This window comes from Carassius auratus, unplaced genomic scaffold (assembly GCF_003368295.1).
Source record: "Carassius auratus strain Wakin unplaced genomic scaffold, ASM336829v1 scaf_tig00033206, whole genome shotgun sequence".
Classification (NCBI taxonomy): Eukaryota; Metazoa; Chordata; class Actinopteri; order Cypriniformes; family Cyprinidae; genus Carassius; species Carassius auratus.
Window position 1 is genome coordinate 51 of NW_020526059.1, and position 25,300 is coordinate 25,350.

Sequence of the window (25,300 nt, forward strand, 5' to 3'; positions counted from 1 at the left end):
CTTGCATCAGTTGCAAACAAAGTGAAGCCCGGAAATTTCCACTAATGTTGATTAATAATACAGTCTCTTTTGGGTTTCATCCATTTATCCTGCACCACTTTATCGGTGTTATTTTAGGACTCTCTTCCCACTTCCTGGACGACAGGGTGTTATCTCTACCTACACACACTGTGACGGCAGTCTGTCGAGATCCATGGTGCAAATTGTCAACACGTTTGCACTGCGGTCTGCTGTGCGTGTTTCTGTCACATGTTTTTGCCTGTGGCTGCATTGCGTTTCACGTAATTATAAGGGAATTGAGATCTTCCTCGTTCCAGAAATATGACTCACAAGTGTAATTTTGCCTTCAACATCTCCTTTTTATGCCAATGTGAAGAGTGCTTGTTTGTGATAGTTCACTAGGTTTTAAGCTATAGTGTACTGGGCAATAATTCAGCTGAAGCATGCATCAGTGAACATTACAAATGTTGTTTTTATACATGGCATGTAAGAGCCAAGCTAACCTTATTTTGCAAGCGCAAGTTTCATGCTCACAAGAGGAACTGGTGTTTTTTTTTGTTTGTTTTTTTTACACTGAAAACCGCCAGGCTTCCTGTCACTCTTGGCTCCATTTTGCTGAAGGTGAAGTAGTTATTCTGAAAGATGCATCAAGAAAATTGAAATGTGCCATTGACTTCACCACTTTCCGCTTTCAGAACCTACACTTCTTACACAATACAAGACAGTGGCACATTTGTGTGACTTACTTTTTCAGCTAACATGGGATCATGGGATCAGTTAGTACTTTCATTATTCAAGAACGCATTTAATTGATCAAAGATGAACAATAATTGTTATGAAGTATTTCTGTTTTAAATAAATGCTGTTCTTTTGAACTGTCTATTCATTTAGAAATCTTAATATCTCTACAAAAATATTAAGCGGCCACATCTGTTTTTTACATTGATAATAATAAGAAGAAATGTTTCTTGAGCCAGCAAATTAGCATATTAGCATGATTTCTGAAGAATCATGTGACACTGAAGACTTGCAGTAATGACTGCTGAAAATACACACTTTCATTTACTGTAATTTGACAACTATAGATAATTTTTTATGTGCTACAACGGTGCACCCTCATCAGCATCTCGAGTAAAATACCCAGTTATGAAATTACAGACCATTGCTAACCACATCTGTCAATCAATGTAATTCAACCACATGTACCTTTTTCCCACTTTAAAAGGGAAACATTTTTCCTGAACTGTCGTCAGAAGCTCAATGGAATGGAGACAATTGTATGTAAATGTTGTTTGTGTGTGTGTGTGTGTGTGTGTGTGTGTGTGTTCAGGTGCGCGGCAGTGCCAGTCAGACGCGCGAGGCTCTGCAGCGGCACTTTTCAGGAGCTACAGACGGCAGTGAGTCGACTGCTGACCGAGAGGCTGAGTGCTCTGCTGCAAGAGGTGGACAGCATCGAGCTGGACAGTGTCAGTCCCTTAGATGACTGTCAGAAGCTGATTGAGCATGGAGTCAGCACAGCTGATGAGCTGCTTCGAGAGGGTGAGTCTGTCAGATCAATGGAAGGCTGACTGGCCAGTCAGTGCTAGGGCTACAGTTATACTTCAACTACAGTCACACTAATCTGATTACATGGAAGTACAAAATGACGTAAAGCCATCATTTCTCATGAGAGGGTATTAATCAGATCAGAAAATGAGATTTAGCCTTGTGCAAGACAAGGATCAGCTATGTCAGCTTGTAGGACTATGTCAGTGGTACGATAAATAGTCGAATAGCAGCAATTTAATTATCTGAATGTATCTATCAAACTGTCTGAAAATGTGGCTATTTAAAAAGGCTTAGCGATAAAGATGGCTTAAAGGGATAGTTCACCCAAAAATGAAAATTCTGTCATTAATTACTCATCCTCATGTCAGTACCATGACACATGTGTGAGAAGAGAAGAAATTGTTGAATAAAGTTTTCTTTGCGCACCAAAAGAATTCTCATAGCTTCATAATATTATGATTGAACCACTGATGTCACATGGATTATTTTAATGATGTTTTCCACTACCTTTCTGGGCCTTGAACATGTTAGTTACATTGCTGTCTGCAGGGCCAGAAAGCTTTCTGATTTCATCAAAAATATATGTATGTATATGTATGTATGTATGTATATGTATATTTATGTATATATATTTTCATCAAAAATATATATACATAAATATATATACATACATACACACAGTGCCCTCCATAAGCATCGGAACAGTAAAGACAAAATTGTTCCGTTTGCCGTGGAGTCAAGAAATCTGTAAATATGTTTAAAAGATGAATATGAGACAAAACTACAGAATGTCACATGTTATTATTGGCTGATTCAACACAAAGATGTTTTACCAGCTAAGAAGATTGGCACTTTTAGAGCTTCATCTCCCTGTCTGATGTGAGCAGAAGTATTGGAGCAGTATTGGACCTTACAGGTCTTTCTAAGTGTTTCTTCAAATATTAAAAGCAGGGAATGTGTCTTTTCAGTTATATCCATTGCTTCTGCATTCAAATCTTAGATTTGATGATGACACACACAAACCAGAATGAAGACGAGGAAGCCGACTCTGAAAGGAAAGCAAGCATTTTGGATGCTAAAGGAAAAGAGGAAGTCAATTAGAACTATAAGAAAAACAAAGGGTATGGAGAAAGCAAGAGTTTGGAAACTACTGGCGACATCAGCAAACAACAATGACCTGATCGACTGATGACTGACAAATCATAAAAGCTGTGAAAATGAACCCTAAAATACATGTCTGTAAAATCACCAACAACCTCCAGAAAGTTAGGGTGATGCTCTGTCCATCGACAGTCCGCAGGAGAATTTGACACAGAATTACAGAAGCTACAGCAAGATGCAAACCTCTGATTGGCACCAAAAATAGAAAGCCAAGATTCTTCACAAATGTAAAGTAGAGTTTTGGAACTGAGTTGATGGACCAATTAGACAAAGATTAACCTTTATCTAAGTGACTCGAAAGCAAAAGTGTGGAGAAAAAAGGGAACTGCAAATGATCCTAAGCCTACAACCTCACCTGTAAAGCTTGATGGAGGTGGTGTCATGGCATGGGCGTGTCTCTAGAACAGGACCTCGTCATTTTAATGATGACTTCATGTATGATGGCAGTAGCAGAATGAATTTTGAAGGGTAAAAAAAAATCATCTTGGCTACCAATATTCAAGAAAATGCCACCAAACTCATTAGAAAGCACTTCATATTGGATCAGGACAATGAGCCAAAACACCCTGCCAGTTGAGTCAAGGACTTTATCAGGGCAAAGAAATGTAAAGTCTTAGACTGCCCAAATCAATCTCCAGATTTTAAACCGATTGAACATTAATTTCATCATCTGAAGAGGAGACTAAAGACAGAAACTCCCCAAAACAAGCAACAGTTGGAATCGGTTGCATTAAAGGCTGGGGAAAAGCATTTCAAAGCATAAGACCAAGAGTCTGGTGATGTCTATGGGTTGCAGACTCAGCTCTGATTGCATGCAAGGGGTCTGCAACTAAATATTAGCTTTTAACCTTTTACAGCTGCCTTAAATCCAACTGTTCCAATACTTATCCTCACATCAAACAGTGGGATGAACTCAAAGTGCTGTCCTATTTATTTGGTAAAACATGTTATGTGTCAAAACTCCTAATAATAAAATGTGACATTCTGTAGTTTTGTCGAATATTCATCTTTTAATCATATTTGCAAATGTTTTGACTCCACAGCAGAGAAAGCAATTTTTCCTTTACTGTTCCAATACTTATGGAGGGCACTATCTATCTAAAATTAAATTTATGCATTTAGCAGATGCTTTTATCCAAAGCGACTTACAGTGCATTCAGGCTATCAATTTTACATATCATGTGTTCCCGAGGGAGGGAGGGAGGGATGGATGGATGGATGGATGGATGGAGCAGTCATTTAACTGCTGTAATGTCATTGAAACTATTAACAGGGCAAGTACAAATGTGAACCTACTAGCTCATATGGACCAGCAGGAAAAAAAATCTTGTTGTTGAGACCTGGTATTTGGATTTGCCAGCTATTAAATTTGTTGCCTGATTAAATGTTTAAGTGTTTAACAGTTAAACACAAACATTGCTAAAACCATACAACAGCTGGAATTTCCTCTAGAGCTCGTTTGATTATATTGGCTACAGTTTGATTTTTACTGCCCCTAACGTTCAGTTATAAATATAATAATATGACTGTCCCTTCAGGGGAGGCTGCCATCCGCTGTGGCATAAATGAGAAGGAGGACAAGCTGGGCAGCTTCACTAAGAAAGCCCTGCAGATCCAGTTGGACAGGTGAGGAGCACACAGACTCATTCACTTCAACCTTGGCTGGGCCAGTGAACGGAGACTCTCAATTCATGTCTAGAAACACTGAATACATGGAGATTCAGAGCTTGAGAACACAGAAAGCAAAGCCTTCTTTTCACATAATTACTAAAGCACTCATTTAAAGTAATGTCACCTAACCTTTATTAATGCCTGTTTTTATGACTCACGTTTTGTGACACATCTGCTCAAAGTTTAACGGAGAGATGGCAGCCGTACCAGCAGGGGTGTGCTGAATCATTCATGCTTAGCTTTATAGAACCATGCTGCCTTAGCTATGATTCATTTTACATGTACCCCGGGATCAGGTTTTAACATGCCTACAGTCATTACAGCAATAATTGTAGCATTGTGGATGCCATTTAAATAATAACTTGGGTGTTTTAGAATAAACACTTCTGAAATATTACATTTGAAAGTGTTTTAGAATGATCCTTCTGATCTTTAATCCTCATTTTGTCAATTAAGCCTCATTATAAGAGAACAATTACAACAGAAAATAATAATGACTCATCCCTCAGTTTGTGAAAAAGACAGAACGTGTTCAAGGTAACATACTTAAAAAACTGCAGCTACTGTTTAAATGCTCAAGCTTTTTAAAGTCAGGTGGATTCTGATTAGCTGTCATTGCTTTTATAGTTTGTCGTTTTCCCTCTTCACACAGAATTGGAATGAAGACACTTAACAGTTTTTTTTGTAGTTATTGTTCTTGGTGTAAACAGGCCTTAGGCTGATGATACACAGGGCAGCTTTTTGAGCAATGTTGCAGAGCAACTTTGGGTTTGTTACCCATTCTCAGTGGGAAAACGCCCACGCAACATTGCTCACAAAAAAAGTACAATACCTTTTGCATGTTATCCACAAAAGAGGAGCACAAAGGAACTTGACAACTCTATGTAAATAACTATTAAATGGGGCAAATAATGAACAAGTTGGTTGAAATCAATAAGTTGTTTAATTTTAATTCATAGCTTTGGGAAAATTTTTGGTTTTAAACTCCATGGCAATTATACATAAAATGACCAATAATAAAACATTTTGAAAATAATAGAGCTTTGCGCTTGACATGCAGGAGAAAAAAAGTGAGAATTGAGTGAATTTTAAGTGAATAGATAATTTAATTGGGTTTTATTTTGAGTTGGGAATGAGTTTTACACACATTCTCCAAAGCTTGCAGCATTGCATGGAGTCATTTTAAGTGAGAAGCATCTACATCAGTTTATGAGAACGCGGACAGCAAATAGTACAACTATTATTTCGTGCACACAATTTACTCGAAATGAGAGAACAAATTAGTAAATTGTAGAGATGTAGCGGTATTATCAATATCATGGTATCGCAATATGAAAATTGTCTATCATCATGGCCACATGACAATATCAAATGATACGTATTCCTGGCGAAAGGTGTAGTTTTATATATATATATATATATATATATATATATATATATATATATATATATATATATATATATATATATATATATATTAGTGCTGTCAATAAATTAAAAAAAATTAACTAATTAATCGCACAATTTTTTAAAATTAATCGCGATTAATCGCAATTAAAAGACTGAAACTTTTTGGATATGTAAATGTAAAATGTAAATAATTCATGTAAACTCAAGACAAAGAAACTATTTAAATTCAAAATATGATTGTTTATTGGAATTTTTGTTTAACTTGTAACACAGATTTTCTCATGTAAACAACATACCTGCAATAAACCATCAATATCCTCCAAATTAACTGTTGGCTTGAAAGCCATATTTATTACAGAAATAAAAACACAGGCATGTAAGTACCATTTGAATTTCAAAACAATCAATGCCAATAAAAAACAAAAATGATTTCCATGTTGAATTCTAAGTGGACTGCAAAAAGATTCCAAAGTATAGTCATTGCCAGTGCTTTAAGTGGGCCAGTACGCACCAGTACTCAGTACCGCCACTTCCAAATATAGCTCTTGAGCGTACCGGCACCTCTCCGTGCGCCCAGAACGTGCTTTTAGCATACCGGTACGCTCATTTGGACATCTGTTTTAATAGAGGTTTTAATCTTTTACCTGCACTGCCGATTTTCAGAGCGCCCTTCACAATGCAAGCTTCCTTATTCATCCCACCCAGAGCAGAAACTACATTACCCATTCACCCTTAAGTTATACTAGTGAATAGCGCATGTGTCGCTTTTCCCACTGTTAAGTGTCAACAACCGGAGAAGGTGTGTGAAACTCGTTGTGAGTTATACTAAAGCAAAATCTTGAGTATTTATTGTCTGATAAACATTAAAAACTGTCTGCGGAGGTTGAGTCGTCCTGCAGCCCCCGCTGGCTGTTCATTGGCTGCAGCATCTTTTTTCTAAGTTCTAAGAAAATACCGTAGACGGCAAGGCACAAATTTAGATATTCATTTATCTAATTAATCTATAGCCTATGCACAAAGACAATATGATCTTTTTGTCCCCTTTTTGTTTTAAAGCTTGATGAAGAGAGAGAGCGCAAGTTGCTGCAGCTGAGGAGGACAGTGATGCACGCGTACAGGAGTGATTGACAGTTCGCGGCACTGTGTACAAAAAATACTCCGCTACACAATTATTTCGTTATTTTCGTTTAAGCTTATTAACGTTAGCGTTACAGAAAGGTCTGATTTACGCACTGTTACAGTCATTGTTTTTTTTGTTTTTTTTTAACAATGACAATTGAGTTCATGATTTTAATGTTGCTGTTTCTTGTGGCAGACTAAATGAAGAGTAATGTTTCTTGTGGCAGACTGAAGAGTAATCCGGCAGAGTTTTATACTGAAACTTTCCGTCTAAAAGTCCTTCCTTGGTCTTATCCATATTTCTTTGCACGTTGAACACACATAGGCCACAACTGGAAATAAAAAAAAAACTGCAACCGCGTTAATTGCGTTATTTTTTTTTAACGCGTTAAATATTTCAAATTAATCGAATGCATTAACGCGCTAATTTTGACAGCACTAATATATATATATATATATATATATATATACACACACACACACACAGTATAGACCAAAAGTTTGGACACACCTTCTTATTCAAAGAGTTTTTTATTTTATTTTCATGACTATGAAAATTGTAGATTCACACTGAAGGCATCAAAACTATGAATTAACACATGTGTAATTATATATATAACAAAAAAGTGTGAAACAACTGAAAATATGTCATATTGTAGCCGCCTTTTGCTTTGATTACTGCTTTGCACACTCTTGTCATTCTCTTGATGAGCTTCAAGAGGTAGTCACCTGAATTGGTCTTCCAACAGTCTTGAAGGAGTTCCCCAAGAGATGCTTAGCACTTGTTGACCCTTTTGCCCTCTGTCTGTGGTCCAGCTCACCCCTAAACCATCTCGGTGTGTCCAAACTTTTGGTCTGTACTGTAAATAAACACCCTTCTTATTCTAACATAAAAGGTCTTTAAAGTTGTGTTTTGGTACAGTATGCTTTGGCACAGAATCTTTCAAACAAACTAAAACTGAAAACACAATATGGCTTAATCCCTTCATCAAGTATTCACTGCATGTTTCAATGAGAAGCGTGCACTTTGTTCACGCGATCAGTTTTCTTGATTCAATGTTTTCCGTACTTAATAACAACTCCGTTCACAGTGAATGCAGTGAACTCATTTATTGCATGTGCTGTGAGTACAGGTTTGGGAACGCAGTGGCAAACAGTTATGTTTTATTTTCATGGAAGATAATTACAGCATTTCACTTTAAAATGTACCACATTTTCTTAATTAGTTATATATATATATATATATATATATATCTATCTATATCATACCGGGGACTTCATATCAAGATATTATATCCTGAGATTATGATATCGTTACATCCCTAGAAAATTGTGTGCACGATTTAACTTTTTTTACCCCTGCATGTCATGTGCGGGGCTTTTCTTAAACAAAATTTTGTCAGCATGTTTTGTGCTACTTTATTCAGACTTAGTTACTTGATGTGCCTAGTTTTAACCTTACAGGAGAATTTGCCTAAGATTTATGTCTAATCATGAACAGATAGAGTAGATGTATAAACATGTTGTCGTCAGTCTGCCCGAGGTGCCTGCGCTGGTAGACGTGCCGTGTCTGTCTGCGCAGCTGGACGACTCTTTGCTGCATATGTTCCGTACACACGTGGCTCGGCACGGCAGCGTGGCCTCTCATCCGCCCGTCCAGATTGAGGAGCTGGTGGAAAGACCGGGTGGTGTGCTGGTGCGCTGGTGCAAGGTGAGTCTGGCCTCCCCTGTTCAAGGCCATCAGACTTTCTCAGCGCCACATGACTTGCTAATGTCCTCTGTTTGCGTGTAGGTGGACGATGACTTCTCCCCGCAGGATTACCGGTTGCAGTACCGTCGTGGTAACTCTTCTCAGTATGAGGACGCGTACATTGGAAGAGACACCGAGTTCCTGGTGCTCCAGCTTGACCCGCACATTGACCACCTGTTTCGTGTGTGTGCCAGAGGAGAGGGCCGAACCGAATGGAGCCCGTGGAGCATCCCGCAGACCGGCTACACCACACTCGCACCCCACGGTACAGACACGACGAAACCTAGCATTCTCTAACATTATACTGGGTTTCTTAAAGAGATCGTTCACCCAAAAATGAAAATGCTGTCATTTACTCACCCTCAAGTAGTAGTTTTGGAAGTCAGCGGGGACCAGCTACTCTTTGGTTACCCACATTCTTCAAAGTATCTTCTTTTATGTTCAACAGAAGAAGGAAATTCATACAGGTTTGGAACTACTTGAGGGTGAGTAAATGAGGTGGAGATTTCTGTGGAAATTCCTCATAAAGCACCTCCACGGAATGGGAGCTTGTTTCATGAATGTTGTTTAATTGTGTGTTGACAGAATGGCTTCCAGGCGTGGATGGGTACATTTTAAGCAGTAGGAAGAACATCGCCATGCGCAATGACTCATCGCCTGGTCACGGGGGTGTCCTGTACTCCAACTCCCCCTCGTACTTCTGTGGGCAGACCCTCACCTTCAAGTACATCAGTGTTTGATTCTTCCACATGATCTCATGGCAAATCAAATGTGGGCTATATGAAAGTGGGATGCTATAAATAGGCTAAGATCATATCATACATATAGCAATTAATTATTTAAAAAAAAAAAAACAACGGAGATATGCAGAATCATTGCAAATAAAATTGTTACAGTAATAAATATAAGCAGGCTTATGGTATGTCTTACTCATTGCGTGTCTGATTTTTGGCTCTCTGGTTTGTTTGCAGGATCACAGCTGCTGGACAGACAGATAAGCGTGACGGTTTGGGTGTGTGTGCGGACAGCAGAACTGCCACAGACTCACTGCAGAGGGATCAGGCGGTCTGCATCTCCACTAATGGTATGAACAGGACAATAAACTTCAACTTCCATAATATTTTAGGGCTGTCAAGACGCTCCAGTAATTAGAAGTATATCTCGAGCACATGCGTTCAGATCAGGGTTGCCAGGTTTTCACAGCAAATCCTGCCCAGTTGCTTCTCAAAACTAGTCCAAAACTAGCCTAATCGCGCTTCCAGAAGGTTCCCCGAAAAAAAGTTGCTTCCCGGGGTTAAAATATACGGTTTTTTTAGCAGGGTTGCCTTGGTAAAATTCGCACTTTAGGGGCTAAATATCACGTTATTTGTATTGGGGTCGCTTTGACCCGCGGACATTAAAAACTTACCACAGACTTGGCAACACCTGTTGGCATTTACTACACAGAGCCGTAATTCACTGACAATCTACACAAAATCGATGTTAATATCGTAGGCGATTCTTTGTCGATTTTGAAAGCGATTTTGTGTTAGTTGTCGGTAGACTACGGCTCTGTGCAGTAACTGCCGCTCCACCTGAACCAGTGTGGCCAAGTCTGTGATTGTTTTTCATGTCCGCGGTTTGAATCAACCCTAATACCAATAACGTGATATTTAGCCCCTAAAATGCAAATTTTACCAGGGCAACCCTTCCATAAAAATTATATTTTAACCCCGGGAAGCAATTTTTATCGGGGAACCTCCCGGAAGCGATTGGGCTAGTTTTGGACTAGTTTTAAGAAGCAACTGGCCAGGATTTATTGTAAAAACCTGGCAACCCTGATCTGAACGCACGTGCTGGAGATATACTTATAATTACAGGAGAGTCTTTACTGATGAGATGCGCATGAAAATCACATTCGATTTTTTGCACAGTCCTATAATATTTATACACCTTTTCAAGATATTCAGTGTTTACATTATTCTTCAAAAGTTTGAGGTTAGCATTTTTTTTATGTTTTTTAAAAAGTCTTCTGCTCACCAAGGTTGCATTTATTGGACCAAAAATACAGTAATATTATAAAATAATTACAATTAAAAGTAATTTTTTTTCTTTTTGAATATATTTTTTTACAAATTTCCCTTTGATGGCAAAACTGAATTTTCAGCACTGATAGCCTTGTGTGCAGCACACTGACATGTAACACCATTGCGCTACGGGTGTCCCGAGTTCGAATCCCAGCTCAATCCAATCCCCCCTTTCTATCCCACTTCACTTCCTGTCATCTTTATACTGTCCTATAGTAATAAAAGGCAAAACACCAAAACAAAATCTATAAAAATGTATACATATTTTTTTTTTTGTGGAAACTGTGCATTTTTTAGTGTTCTTTGGGGAAAAGAAATGCCAAAAGAACAGCATTTTTTTATAGGAATCTTTTATAACATTTCCCAGAATGTAGTTACTAACATAAAAGTATTTATTTCTAGAAAAAAAAAAAAACGTTGGAACAGTTGATATTTGTGCCTAAATGGCTTGAAGTATTTTTCTTTGAGATGGGGGAGCATCATTTTGATTTAAAAATTTCTAATTAAAGAAAGAAGTATAGTAAAATTCTAAAAATAACCAAGGATTAAATTCCACACTGTGTTCCTGTAGCTCAAGTGGTAGAGCATTGAGCTATGAAGCGCAAGGATGGAGGTTCGATTCCCTGGGAACAAGATAGGTAAAAATTTATAGCCTGAATGCACTGTAAGTCGCTTTGGATAAAAGAGTCTGCTAAATACATAAATTAAATTTAACTTAACCAAATGAACACAATCTAATATATATGTATGTATGTATGTACGCTATGTTTAATCAGTTTAACAAAGCATAAGAAATATTAGGTAGGGATTAGTGTTTATTGCTAAAACAATTAAATAAACACGAGCATTATGAGCATTCTCATTTATAAGATTTATGACTCAAATGAATCGTTTAAGTTATCATTTAAAAATGATTCACTGAAATGGATAGTTTAAGCTTATTAAAAGAAATGGACAAACTAACCCCTCTTTGGCGGGTTTAAATCATTAAAAGTGTCTTTTTGAGGCACGGCTTACTCACCGACTGCAGCCAACATTAGTGTCAAGTCAGCATGTGCTCTCCATTTTCCAGGTGCTGTGTTTGTGAATGGAAAGGAGATGACCAACCAGCTTCCAGCCATCACTGTTGGCTCTTCTGTGACCTTTGACATGGAAGTAGTCAACCTCTTTCCTGTGAGCAACAATAACAACCCCAGCGATGGTGGCAACTTCAAGCTGAGGGTGACGATTGGCTCAGGGAACAGGGAAGTGGTGTTTGATTGGCTGCTGGATCAGGTGGTGGACAGCCTTTTCTTTGGCTGCTCCTTCACGCACCCTGGATGGAAAGTGCTGGTGTTTTGATTGTTGCATGATGAAAGATGATCCAGTCTGATGGAATCCAAGACCTCTAGTTTTATTTAAATGTTATCAAACATCCCAAGTGCTTACAGTGTTCAGAAGTCACTTTTACCCTTTTTCTTATGATCAGCACCACGTATCGCTGCATTAGACTTTGTTCTGAGGTATGATGCCAACCACTACTCTTTGACCTCATTACAGATGGACAGGTGTTGTGGTATTTGCATAACAGTAAATATTTGCAAAAGAGACTGTTACGTGTTGCAAAGCATGCTGGGTCTGGTTTACCACAGAAAATAATCTACTGTGAAGTATTCAGAGATCAAAGGCACTCAAAAAAAAAAAAAGAAATTCCCATTTTATAAATAACGACAAAGCTGAATTTTCTACGCTCAGACAATCTTTTCTGCTTTTGAGTGTTCTCAAAAAAAAGTAGAGAATGTATCCTTAGAATTCGTAGTCTGTTTAAACAGCTGAATGTCATTTGATTTGGGACACAGTAACATTTAGAGATGGCATGTAACAACTAGTATTTCATTTGTTTGCCTGGTACTCAGTGTTCTCATTTAGAAAGTACTGTTTTTGATTTTCACATCACAAGGTTGTGTTTTCAGCAAAATAATACTGATCAGTAGATACCAATGTTTCCACAGAAATGTGATCATTCGCACTAAGCTTAAGTGTTGTGCCATTTTATGATGATTTTCTTTTCACATTTTTACATATATATACCGTGTTACTGAACCACTTCATGTTTTCATCAGTTGGCTTACCTTACAGTAATGTTTCGAATGCATTGGCTGGAGATTTCAGAGGAAAAACATAACAAAATGAGAGAACAAGCACCCAACTTGCATGTTCCGAAGATAAAACCTCATTTACAAGGTACTATGTGATTCCTCACTGCAGAAGAGAATATTTCAGCTCTACGCATATAAACCCATTAAAGATCTGATCTATACTATATTTATAAAACTGTGACTGTTTAATGTATATTTACTTTATTTTGTCTGTGCCTTTGCAATAAAGCTGTAAGAATACAACTTAACATTTGCGATTTAATAAACTGTTTGGAACATTAAAAAAGAAAATACCGATTTTTTTTTAATGCTAACTCAAAAGAAAACTATTAAAGATAATCATCAACTTGTGAGGTATCAATTGTAAAACAAAAAATCTTTATTTTAAATAAAGAGCAACCTCAAGCACAATTCAGAAACCCAAGCAGGTTTCATAATGTTCTTATTCAAGATATAAGTATCTTTTTTGACATTACTTTCTATCATTAATCCACATCCTGTGTAATCATAGCTGTATTGAGTGTTACACAAAAAAATGCAATTACACAATGGCTTCAGCCAGTTAAGTAATTGATCTCCAATATTGACCAAAAACATTTTCCAACCCAGTGCACAGTTGTAGAGAAATAAAGCAGTAATGATTCACAAACAGATCCCTTTAAAAATTTAAAACCGATGCATACAACAACAACAACAACAACAACAACAACAAAAACAACTATAAAGACTTACATTTCTGATTTGAAACCAACTAGACAAACATTATAGCCATTTCACTTTGGTCTAAAATAATATTCCTTCTGGAATGCAGTCCCCTTCAGCAAAGACATTGTGTAATATCACTAAACCTATGTACAACGTTACAACAGGCTTCCTCAGAAACACCTGAAAATCAAACAAAATGGCCACTGAAAAGGACAAGTGGAATCGAGATAAACCAATGGACATCAGAGCAGATGCACTGTGATTAAACTAATGTATAAACCGGACACAGTTTGAAATTATTCAAACAAGAATAAATGAAACCTTTCCACACTGATTTAGACCAAAAGTTCAAACCCTGCTTAGAGTCCACGTATTCATGGGTAAGGCAAGTGTAAACATTTCTGAAATCCACCGGTTGTAGTACCCTGTACCTGTATGTTTGTGTTTCAATGTCAGTAAAATTAAGGCTCTGAAAAACTTGATAAACTCTGCAGTGTGGACGCAGATGGCCTGCAGCACTGATGCTCGTTCTTCAATCCAAGAATCCAAAGAAAAACCAGGGTTTTTTTTTGTTTTTAAGTTGTAGTCTTCAAGTGTGGTGCAACATTGAAGTGGATACTAAGCCACCATGAAGCAAGCAAGAAAGAAAAACTTGGGATGGCACAAACTGAAATGCTGAACCCCCCCCACCCACCCACCCACCCCCAAAAAAAGAGAAATGAAACCATACACAAGCGCAAATAAACGTTTTCAGAACGAGTTTATCAACCCCTGTGAAAAATATGCAGTAAAAGCTAGTTTGTAGGAGCCATTTCCATCCACTGATTTTCAAAATATATTAAAAAGAAAATCTTCACAGTCCTTTTAAAAACAGGCACCTAAAACAAGTTTAACTAGAGCTACTGAGTTGTGCGGGAAGAGAAAAATCTGACCTGCTTGTACAGTCCATCATAAAGACTAATGGCATTTTCAAGTAATTTGAACCTAGTAAAGAGTTGCTTTGAACTCTGATGACATCAGGGCAAAATCATGATCTGCAGAGTATGTGGCCATCCAACCACATAACCCGCTTTAACTCAACATCAACTTGAACCCTGTGAGCGAGCAGAATTTGGTGGCTCTCGGATGCCTGCTGACACTCCATTCAACACAGAGTGTGAGGAGGAGGTTTCAGTGATTCTGGGTGTTGACTAAACTTGATACACTGGCATCACCATCGCAGCTGGATCCACCATCAGCATCGTCTTTGGATTGCTCCTGGCCTTCTTTCTGCGGTTTCAGGTGAGCCATGGCCTTATCTATGGTCGCTGTATTTACTAAACCGAAGTCGTGCATGCTGACCAGATGGAGCAGGATATTCCGGCAAAGATTCTTCTCCATGATGGTGGTGCTGTGCTGCTCCACAAACAACAAGCAGGCCTGATTCATTTGGTTGTCAGCTATGAATCTGCATGGAAAGAAAGCAGCGAATTACTGGCAGAAATGTGATCAAGCTCTGAGAGATAAACTCACGTAATAAGTAAGGTGATACGAGGAGAGTATCCAGGCCACTGTAATATACAGAACAAGGATTGCGTTTAACAGGAGAGGTTTGATTCAAAACAACACACTTTTAACAGAAAGGACCGGGGTGAAGTGGAAGTGAAAAATAACATACCCATGTTTCATTACATGCAGGTTCCACAATTTCATGACCTCTTTCTCTCCTTCGTTGACATCCGTGAATTCATCGATTTGCTAAGGGATAGTGAAGATAAAGTCACTTAAAATAGTAAATGCTGAACAAAATGTGTTTGCAATTTCAGATTTAGAGGGTGCTACAAACTATGGATGCACCAAAATGAAGATTCTGGATGCACTTGGCCAAAAACAAACTGAAACCGAAAATGCTGTATAATAATTATTTATTATTTTATTAAATTATATAAAGTAATTTTGTAAGACTTTTTAATTTAACTTAAATTTTAATTATACTAACTTTTAAAAACAAGCCAATAAAATAGCACTTTTTCTGAAAATAACACAAAATTGGACAGAAGATTTATTAAATATCAATATACTTGTATTTAGTTCTATGCAACAGAATGAAATTTAAGTTTTTTAACTAATTATCCACATAATGTATAGTTCTACAAAGCTTTTATTATCAGATGATGTGAGCAGAGCACAATGGGAAGCAGATCTGTGGATGAGAGGGTAGCATCATTTTACCAGTGTTGCCCAGTACAGCATGTTCCATCACAGTAGTGCTACTGCAAACAGCAACAAGAAACATAATACATAGAAACTTCCTGTCTGCGCATTATTTGAGCCATCTTTGCTTTTCCGGTGAGCGGCAGATGAGTAGAATACACATTCATAGAACGTAATATTGAGTGGAGCGGAGCTGCGGCTAGATATTTATATATATTTTTTTTCTGCTGATCATTTTTGGTGGCCAAAACATGAGTGCATCCCTACTATAAACCTACAGTCACTGAACAACAAAGCAATTATGCTAAAAATCAACCCTTTATACTTTAACATTAATTTAATACAACTTAATGCCAGATATGCAGTAACGTCCCTCCTCAGAGGCGATTTGAACATTGTCAGTGGAAGCATATCATATTCAATCTCACAAAGACTAAAGCCCGGCTCACACTGTGCGATTCTGGCCACGATTTGGTCGTGTGAGACCAATTTTGAAATTCCTAAAAGGTTCCTATAATCCTAAAAAAGTCTTTGATTGCTGGTTTAACGTTCACCGGCAGCCGATTAATGGCCGTTGCGATCCAATTTTACTAGGGCTGCTCCGATCACGATCGCCGATCGTTAATGCGCATCTCATCAGTAAAGCCGGTTTTCTAATCAGCGGTTAATTCCATCAGGTGCGTGATTTCTCATAGAGCAGCTGTTACTACACAGAGCCGTTGTTAACTGAGAAGATGGGCCAATAAACGCTGAAAATTAACGTGATTTGCGCATCTTCTCTATTATCAACGGCTCTGTGTAGTAACAGCTGCTCTATGAGAAATCACGCACCTGATGGAATTAACCGCTGATTAGAAAACCGGCTTTACTGATGAGATGCGCATAACGATCGGCCGATCGTGATCGGAGCACCCCTAAATTTTACCTCTGACATCAGAAGATTTGGCGCACATTCCTGCAGTGTGACTTCTCCTACGACGAACATTAGTTTTTCCAAGACAAGCCATGATCAGAATCAGTGCTAGAGATTTCTTCTAACCGCATTAGCTTCCTCTGCTCACAGAATTCATGATATGTTGCCTTTGCCATGATAAACACCAGTTGCACAACGGTCTTCACTTAGGTATTTAGTGCTGCTTGCAATATTCTTCTTAAAAACACCAGTATTGCTGCCATTCATATACTTTTAATGATAGCCAACATTCGCAGTCACTGAACGTGTATAAATTGATAATGTAGAACTCTTACAAGTTTTTTTTACACGTCCTGACTGTCGTACAGTCTGACATTAATGACAACTGAGATCCCACAGTGTGACATGATCATCATGTTTGTGTAGTCTGACAAGTACAATCCAAAAGGACTTAAAAAAAAAAAAAAAAAAAAAAACTCACAGTGTGAGTCATAAATGGCACACCATCTGTCTCGAGTTTTGATGGGTCATCTAGAGTCAATCTGATCTAGTAAATGCTACTCTGGATCTTCAGTGTTAACAGAACCAAAGGTTTTATGATCTTATGACTGCTTCCTCACCATAACGGTCTTCTCTCTGAGCCATGCTGGGTCCCTCTCGTCCTCACTGTCCACATCCATTTCCTGTGGCCTAAGTGGTGTGCAGCTGTCGCTGTGGAAGTACAGGCGGTTGTGGCCGCTGATGTATGTCCGCTGCTGCTCCTGTTCTCCATCCTCTGGCTCCAGGAACTCAGAGAGGCTGGGCTTTGAGCGCTTGGGCCTGAGAAAACCAAACATTGCGTTTTAACAACAGATGCAAAGAAATGCATGCAGGGTCTGTGATAGGCCCGGGTGGCATGATGACATGTACTGTAGAAATGTTTATGGACTTTATAAACTTTTGAAAGGTAGTCAGTGTGGAATTCGACTGATATGGGTTAAAAGGAGCACATATTTATCAATTTACGACTCACCTCAAACACAGGCCATCCATTGATATTTATAATGCACTACTGTTTTGAGTTTTATTTTTAACTCAAGTGTTGTATAATATAAAAGCAACGATTTAGGACTGATGCCAGGTGCGTCATTAATTTCTTTTGAACAATCGGTTTTGGTTATCAACAATCTTAAAACATTTCAATGCATCACAATAAGTTTCAAATTAATCTACTGCTGAGTGCAACCAATTCCAATTTAAAACACCAAGAACTACCAATTCCTTAGAATCCAGATCTGAAAAGAACTGGAATAAAGAAGGAAGATCACTACTATCAGCAGATGGTCTACAGCTTCCACACACTTTCTGATTAAATTATAACTATATTGTAATACACACAGACACATACATACATACATACATACATACAGAGACAGAGAGAGACCCCCCCTCAGTCTTTCTTTCACTTTCAACCCACACAGACCTGCAGACAAGAAAGTGTGTAACTGGAGTCCTCTTCACCGGGCCGTTGCGGCTGAAGGCAAAGCCAGGCTGGCAGTGGATGTCCTGAGGGTTGCCCACATAAGAGCCATCATAGCAATCATTAATCGACACATCTATCCTGGCTCCTTTAGGATGAGGCTGCGTGAGATAAAAATGACTTCATCACTATAAACATTTCTACCAAACATGGCCTGTATTTAAGCTGCTCTGCAAGTGGTCTGTCAGAACACTAATATTTAGTCATTTTTCCAAAGGTTGTGAATGTATAACCTAGCTCAACTAAAAGGCATTCACAGATTGATTCCCACAAAAGTGTAAGCACTGTGGCATTACGACTAGCATTATGACTAGGTAATCCATGCGGTCTGGTGACAGTTTCATAACCTTGAAATATTTCTTACCACATAGTTGAAGATGAAGCGGCTGTGGGAGAGCTTGAGGTGCTTGAGGAGACTGTAGAGCTTTCGGCAGTTCAACGTGCACCAGGGACAGTGCAGGTCATCTCTGGCCTCCGTCTGCTGCCGTGCGTTATTGTTATACAGGAACTACAAAACAAGGGGATGACACAAGAGATCATGACTACACATCAGCCCACCATACAAGACCAACAATGGGTCAGAGCAAAATGTCAAGGCAGGACTTATGGACTCTCAGCGCTCTCATGGCGATACAAGGATCTTCTCCTAGCATTAAAAACTTGTGTGTCATCCTGGAGTGACCAATTCTACAGCGGGTATAAACAATCTGTTCCCATCGGTTAGAAAACTGATAGAAAATTTATAGAAAATTCCTTTTCCAACATTGGGACTAATTTCATTAAGTTTATTCATTGTATATAGATCCCACTCCGTCATTTGTAATTACTCACCTGATAATAAACACGTAGTTTCTGACGAGGTTCAACATGAGTTTGTTCTCTTCTTACTGGTAAATCAGCACCAATTGATTCATTAACAGCTGCGATCAATAAAACATCATTGTTAAGGCCATTATCCTCAATACTGCACACAAATTATTATGCTTTAAAGAACAAAAAGTTAGTGATCTTCACTTGTAATCACTAACCAGGTTTGTGTTCTTACCTACTGCGTGTAGCGGCTTCACATTGCTAGGCTTGCTGCTGTCTACTGTGCTGGACTCAGAATTGCGTGTGGCAAGCGGTTTGGCCACTGGTGCCGTTCCCCTGTCAGCGGTGTCATTGGTCCATCGCAAAATGAACTTCAGCGTGGGTCCCTGAGAAAAGGTCTCGAAGGGTGGTAGCCACTGAAACACAGGGTAAAGATCCTAAATAAAAGTCCAAAAACTATTTAACGACATCCAAACATCTTGAAAAGCCACATGCAGACTAAAATAACACAATGCCTGCAACTGACCTTTCCATCTAGTATGGTTTCCCACGTTGCCCTTTTCTTGCCTACAGGACTCTCCTCTATCTCCTGCATGGAGACTTCATACTCGCCATCTAAAAGCTGGAGGCGTCTGTTGAAAGAACACAAAAATCAATGTCTTAAACCAGCCAAGCAAACAAAAAGCAACTGAACAATACAAGAACAAGCAATTTAACATAGACCATTTACCTATTTTTATCAAAAACTGTCATTTGCGCAACGAATGTAGTTTCTCCATCATCCTGATTAGAGCAGTATCTCTTCTTCCTGTTAGACAGCTCTTCCATAACATCTGAGAAGAAAATCAATTCTTGGTAAAAAGGCCTCATCAAAATGCGAAACTCGCTTTGAGGTGCAAGACTATCATAAGCTATTTTAAAGTCTCTGAAGCTCATACTGGTATCTCTGGTGGTCATGCCGTTGTGCTCTCTCCCCCCTGGACGAGACACTCTGAACAGAAGGGAGTAGGACTTCACCATGTGGCTGTTACTGGGTTCAAACTCTTGGCTGGGCACGTTCAGTGTGGGGAAAGCTCCATGCTTGGTCTGGCTGCTGTCTGGGTTCAGAGGCACCTGCTTTTTACCTGTAGGCACTTGCTTCACTGGACAACTTACATCCTAGAAAAACAGAAAAGAAACAGGAGTTCAAAGCACCTTAGAAGCCATATATACACCGGTTCATCTCAATTAATTAGAATGTCGTGGAAAAGTTAATTTCAGTCATTTTTATTTCAGTAATTCAATTCAAATTGTGAAACTTGTGTATTAGATAAATTCAATACACACAGACAGAAGTAGTTTAAGTCTTTGGTTCTTTTAACTGTGATGATTTTGGCCCACATTTAACAAAAACCCACCAATTCACTCTCTCAACCAATTAGAATACTCCATAAGACCAATAATTAAAAAAAGAAGCATTTTTAGTTAATTGTTGGCCTGGTTGTTCAGGTCTGGTGAGTTTGCTGGCCAGTCAAGCACACCAACACCATGCTCATTTAATCAACTTTTGGTGCTTTTGGCAGTGTGGACAGGTGCCAAATCCTGCTGGAAAATGAAATCAGCATCTTCAAAAAGCTGGTCAGCAGAAGGAAGCATGAAGTACTCCAAAATTTCTTGGTAAAAGGGTGTTAAAAACACAATGGACCAACACCGGCAGATGACATTGCACCCCAAATCATCACAGACTGTGAAAACTTAACAATGGATTGAGCTATAAGCCATGAGCTTCTCCACCCTTCCTCCAGACTCTAGGACCTTGATTTCCAAATGAAATTAAAAAAACTTGCTCTCATCTGAAAAGAGGGCTTTGGACCAATGGCAACAGTCCAGTTCTTCTTCTCCTTAGCCAAGGTAAGCAAATTCAGCAAATTCTTTGACACGTCTGTGTGTGGTGGCTCTTGATGCCTTGACCCCAGCCTCAGTCCATTCCTAGTGAATTTCACTCAAATCCTTGAACTGATTTTGCTTGACAATCCTCATAAGGTTGTGGTTCTCTCTGATGTTTGTGCATCTTTTTCTTCCACACTTTTTCCCATCCATTCAACTTTCTGTTAACATGCTTGCTTGGATACAGCACTCTGTGAACAGCCAGCTTCTTTGGTAATGAATGTTTGTGGCTTACCCTCCTTGTGAAGGGTGTCAATGATTGTCTTCTGGACAACTATCAGATCAGCAGTCTTCCCCATGATTGTGTAGCCTAGTGAACCAAACTGAGAGACTTTTGAAGGCTCAGGAAAGCTGTGCAGATGTTTTGATCTGATTAGCTGATTGGCATGTCACCATATTTTAATTTGTTGAGATAAATAGGTGGGTTTTTGTTAAATGTGAGCCAAAATCATCACAATTAAAAGAAAAAACTACTTCAGTCTGTGTGCACTGAATTTAATACATGATTTCACAATTTGAGCTGTATTACTGAAATAAATGAACAAATTCTAATTTGAGATGCACCTGTAGATTGTAGTGTACTACTAAAAGTTGACTGATGTTTACAAATTTAACATTTTAATCCCTTTAATTAGTGAAAGTTCTGTAAATTTGGGGGCAAAAAAAAAGTCAACGGTCTACAACGCAGAGCTTCAAACCAAGCAGCGTCAGTGTGGTGAATGTGTGTGATCAACTTAAATCCACTGCAAAATCTATGTGGGGAAATCTCTCACCCTCACACAAAATTCCAGTTTGCATGGATTCCTATTGAAATGACTGGATTTTGCCAATGAACAGTATATGTGACTGCACCTTTTCTCTTCTGGGACCAAATTGGTGGCTGAATTGGTGAAATCAAATGCTCTTAACATGGACATGTCAACACACGACTGAAAACTGTTCTTGTCAAGCAGTTTCATTGAGTTTGTAGTTGTGCAAGTTGGCAAGCATAAACACCAATTAAAAATTAACCTACAGTACAGACAGATATGACAACATGTACTGTATCAAGACAAGGACAAGGTTTTTTGATTGAGGAAGCTTGTTTTGTGTAGTGAGAAAGGTCAATGTAAGGCTGATGATACACATGGCAACTTTTTTAGCCATGTTGCTGTCAACGGGCAACCAGGTTAGACACAGGACCGATCTAAAATATCCAGATAGAAATGTATAATATATTCTCAATAGTAAAGTGCTCAAGCAAAATTGCTCAAAACATTGCCTGAGATACTTCGCTATGAATGTTTATGACAAAGTTTTACCTTTCTCTTCTTGTGGCAGACCTTGACAAGTAGCACTTCCACAGACACTGAGTTTTCTTCATTCTCTGAGTTCTGCAGTGGCTTCTCTGATTAATTGAACAATAAATCAGAATCACCAATTGATCGCAGCACATTTATTGTTTATTCTAATAAGAGTGTACATAAACCTAATGTTAGCTTACCAGTTTTATGAAAGAATCCAGTAAAAGTGAGCTGCAGGTTTGATGCCATGCTGCAAGACAAAACTGGAGTTAAAACTTCTGCAATCATGTTAAAAAAATGAGCAAGCGAAATAAATCTAGATCAAGAAGATCTTACTTGTGAGATTCCTGATCCACTTTCGACTTCTCTACTTTGAATAGCAGGTCATTCACGCTGAAGCATTTTCTGAAATAACAGATGCCAACAAACATTCTGGTAAATCACTGAGATCTGAAACTCATTCAATTTATCTAACTACAACTGAGGTACATCAGTCAGTTGCAGTGCATTTGTCAACATGCAAATTTTCTCTCTATGAGGCCTGCACAAGGAAATGGAAGGTGTGGCTTTTTGACAAACAAAAGAAATTAACACATTAGGTGCATGCAATCGTTTTACCTTTTAGAATTTATTCTTGAGTTTCTGTGGGACATATATGTAAGAGATCTGTGCAGGAAGATTGGCTAAAAGAACAGGGAAAAAATAAAAGATCAACCAGTCAAGTCTATTGTTATGACAGCCGTGTACAGTTAGCTCGCCAGGTTTCCACAAGAGTTCAAGTCTAAATGAAAAAGGCATGCCATTTCGTCATGACCATGGACTACTCACTGCCATAAGATTCCTTGTGCGAAGAAATCTGTATATTTGAGTTGGTTCTGTGAACAGAAATGCAGAGGTTTCATGTAAGTTACACAGATGTTGCCAGACTTAAAACTCATGCCCTGTAAATAACCACAGAAACTACCAGCCAGCATCTACAAAATTAACCCTATTTTGGACAAATGTCACTCTTACACAAGAATCAAGGTGGCAGTTTGGCAAGTCTTAGCTAGTGTAGAGAAACTGCAAGTGGGGTTTTCAAGATTTTTTTTGTTCATGACTGTTCCCCATTGCTCTTTTACTACAATAAGTACCCAATGTCATTTTAAAATGCATAAAAGCACCATAAAGCACGTGCTATCTCCTGATGCACGTGTCTAATTTTCATATAGGATGTGGCCTAGACAACTAAACCGTGTTTCAATCCCTCTATTGTGAACAAACCATGACATAAACAACTTTTAACGTGAATTATCTGGCTTATTAAAGCATTTAGCGAACTAACGTTACTGGACACAATTTCCCGTTGTTTAGTCCTCAAGCTGAAACTATGGGTGGTAAAGCAATCGGATACTTTTAAGTACGTCCTAAAAATATATGTATTAATAAAGCTGGATTCACAAGCGACTTACTCTCGAAGGCTTGCAGGAAGAGTTCGTGGTCGGCTTGGACCTGCTCCATCTTGGGTCGCTTGACTGAAGTCATCACAACACCGGACGATACGTGCGCTCCTCCATTAGCCGCTTTGCTCGCGCCGCTGTTGGCATAAAAACCGTTGCCACCAGATCCGTGCTTTTGTGGAGCCATCCTGAAATAGCGTTTGCGGTCGAATGAGTCGTTTGAGACGGAGCTCCAGTGGATTCAGCCGAGTCCTGGGCCCAAACAAAGGGAGAACAGCCGAGACCGGTTCGCCCCCTCAACAAAATAACAGTTAACATAAACGCGCCGGCACTTCAGTTTGTTTCACAGACCGGATAGAATTAGCGAATACACAGATTTAACGTTACGTGAAGACGTGAAAAGAACGCAACGTCGTCTCATTTGCGTCGCGAACTCTTATCGGATCATGTGTAATGTGGATTCCGGAGCGCTTGACTACACGAAGAAGAAAAAAACACCGCGGCAGAAAGTATGCGTAAAGATTAGCGGTCCGTTTTCGAGAATATCGCCGCTGTTTATTTATTAAGATTAAATAAACAGAAGCGATGTGCCCTATAAGATTCAGCCCCGGGTCGAAAGTGCTGTAAATATTACCCGCCCTCCGTCTTGAATGTATTCCACACAGCCAAGGTCTCTAGAAGGCAAGCCTGCAACCATTAGCCGAAAAAAGCGTAACGGCTAAAGCTAACACTTCCGGTCTGGCAGTACGTGGGAAAGGAGACCAAAGGCCGTTTTTTTTTTCAAATGATGTCAGTGGAGGAGAGGCTTCACTACACTGAATAAACAGCTTCTTTTTGGAAACGGCTTATTATTTTATGAATCCATTAGCCCAGATTTTATTGTTTTGAGTCACTTGTCGAAAGTTGCTAAAAGTAGCCAAATGAAATGTACAAATAGCTAAATTAGTTGCTAGGTGCTTTTGGAAGAAAAAGTTGCTAAATTTAGCAACAAAATTGTTAAGTTGGCAACACTGCCTGGAGCATACAGACCCGATCATCTCCTTATGGTAAAACAAGCTCTGACAGATGATGAAACCTCGAGTTTGGACATTGCAATCAATTATGGTAGAGAGTGCGCCGAGAGCTTCCATTTCGCTTATTATTTTTTCTTGGGATTTTATTTTTTTTAATAGACATTGTGGCGAGAGAAAAAAAAACTCAGGGTGTGGTAAATAAATGCTGAGCCCCTAGCTGTATTAAATATTTATCTGTAGACATATGCCTACTATTTAAGTTGTTTTTGAAAATTTTATCAGAAGTTTTGTTTGTTGATTGTCATTATTTTAAAACAGATAGTTGTAGTTTGTTTAGGGCCTATCGTTATATTATTATTATTTTTTATTTTTATTTTTATATTACCTAAATGTTTTTTTTATTCAGTTCACTTTGATAAACGTCCATTCCTTTTAATTCGTGGCTGAATCAAATAAGTGGAACAATCATGCATTGCTTTAGAAAATTATATTGAAATGTGAATCTCATGACTTTCCTTTTTAATCTGATCAAACGTTTAACTCAGTTGTGTGGCCTGACATAGACTATCTTTGGAATTTCAAGATTCAAGAGATTCAAGTAGTCAGCATAATTGACCAGAAGTGAAATGTGAGTCA

At 38.6% G+C, this 25,300-nt stretch overlaps 1 protein-coding gene and 1 pseudogene across 2 annotated transcripts; one reads left to right on the forward strand and one right to left on the reverse strand.

Annotated features, from left to right (window-relative positions):
* The first annotated feature begins 1,330 nt into the window (after positions 1-1,330).
* Positions 1,331-13,111, forward strand: LOC113081127 (cytokine receptor-like factor 3; annotated as a pseudogene).
* A 111-nt stretch (positions 13,112-13,222) lies between these two features.
* On the reverse strand, positions 13,223-24,385 carry LOC113081122 (polycomb protein suz12-A). 2 transcript variants are annotated; one of them, XM_026253158.1, is made up of 16 exons: positions 23,664-24,385; positions 23,041-23,087; positions 22,831-22,895; positions 22,549-22,617; positions 22,413-22,462; positions 22,231-22,316; positions 19,942-20,161; positions 19,734-19,836; positions 19,530-19,635; positions 19,239-19,419; positions 19,025-19,113; positions 18,558-18,701; positions 18,137-18,294; positions 17,295-17,493; positions 15,226-15,305; positions 13,223-15,015 (listed from the first exon to the last, which is right to left on the reverse strand). In XM_026253158.1, the coding sequence occupies exons 1-16, from the start codon at positions 23,836-23,838 to the stop codon at positions 14,739-14,741; spliced, it is 2,049 nt and encodes a 682-aa protein (XP_026108943.1). In that variant the 5' UTR covers positions 23,839-24,385; the 3' UTR covers positions 13,223-14,738. The 2 variants fall into 2 exon arrangements, with proteins under 2 accessions (XP_026108943.1, XP_026108944.1); XM_026253159.1 differs by having other exon boundaries at positions 14,754-15,118.
* Between the last annotated feature and the right edge of the window lie 915 nt (positions 24,386-25,300).

Coding starts and splice junctions, on each gene's coding strand:
- LOC113081122 (XM_026253158.1), bottom strand. CDS start 23,838: ATGGCTCCACAAAAGCACGGATCTGGTGGCAACGGTTTTTATGCCAAC. Junction 20,162..22,230: donor TCTGCCACAAGAAGAGAAAG/GTAAAACTTTGT, acceptor CTGTTTTTCTAG/GATGTAAGTTGTCCAGTGAA. Junction 19,837..19,941: donor CATGACCACCAGAGATACCA/GTATGAGCTTCA, acceptor TTTTCTTCTCAG/ATGTTATGGAAGAGCTGTCT.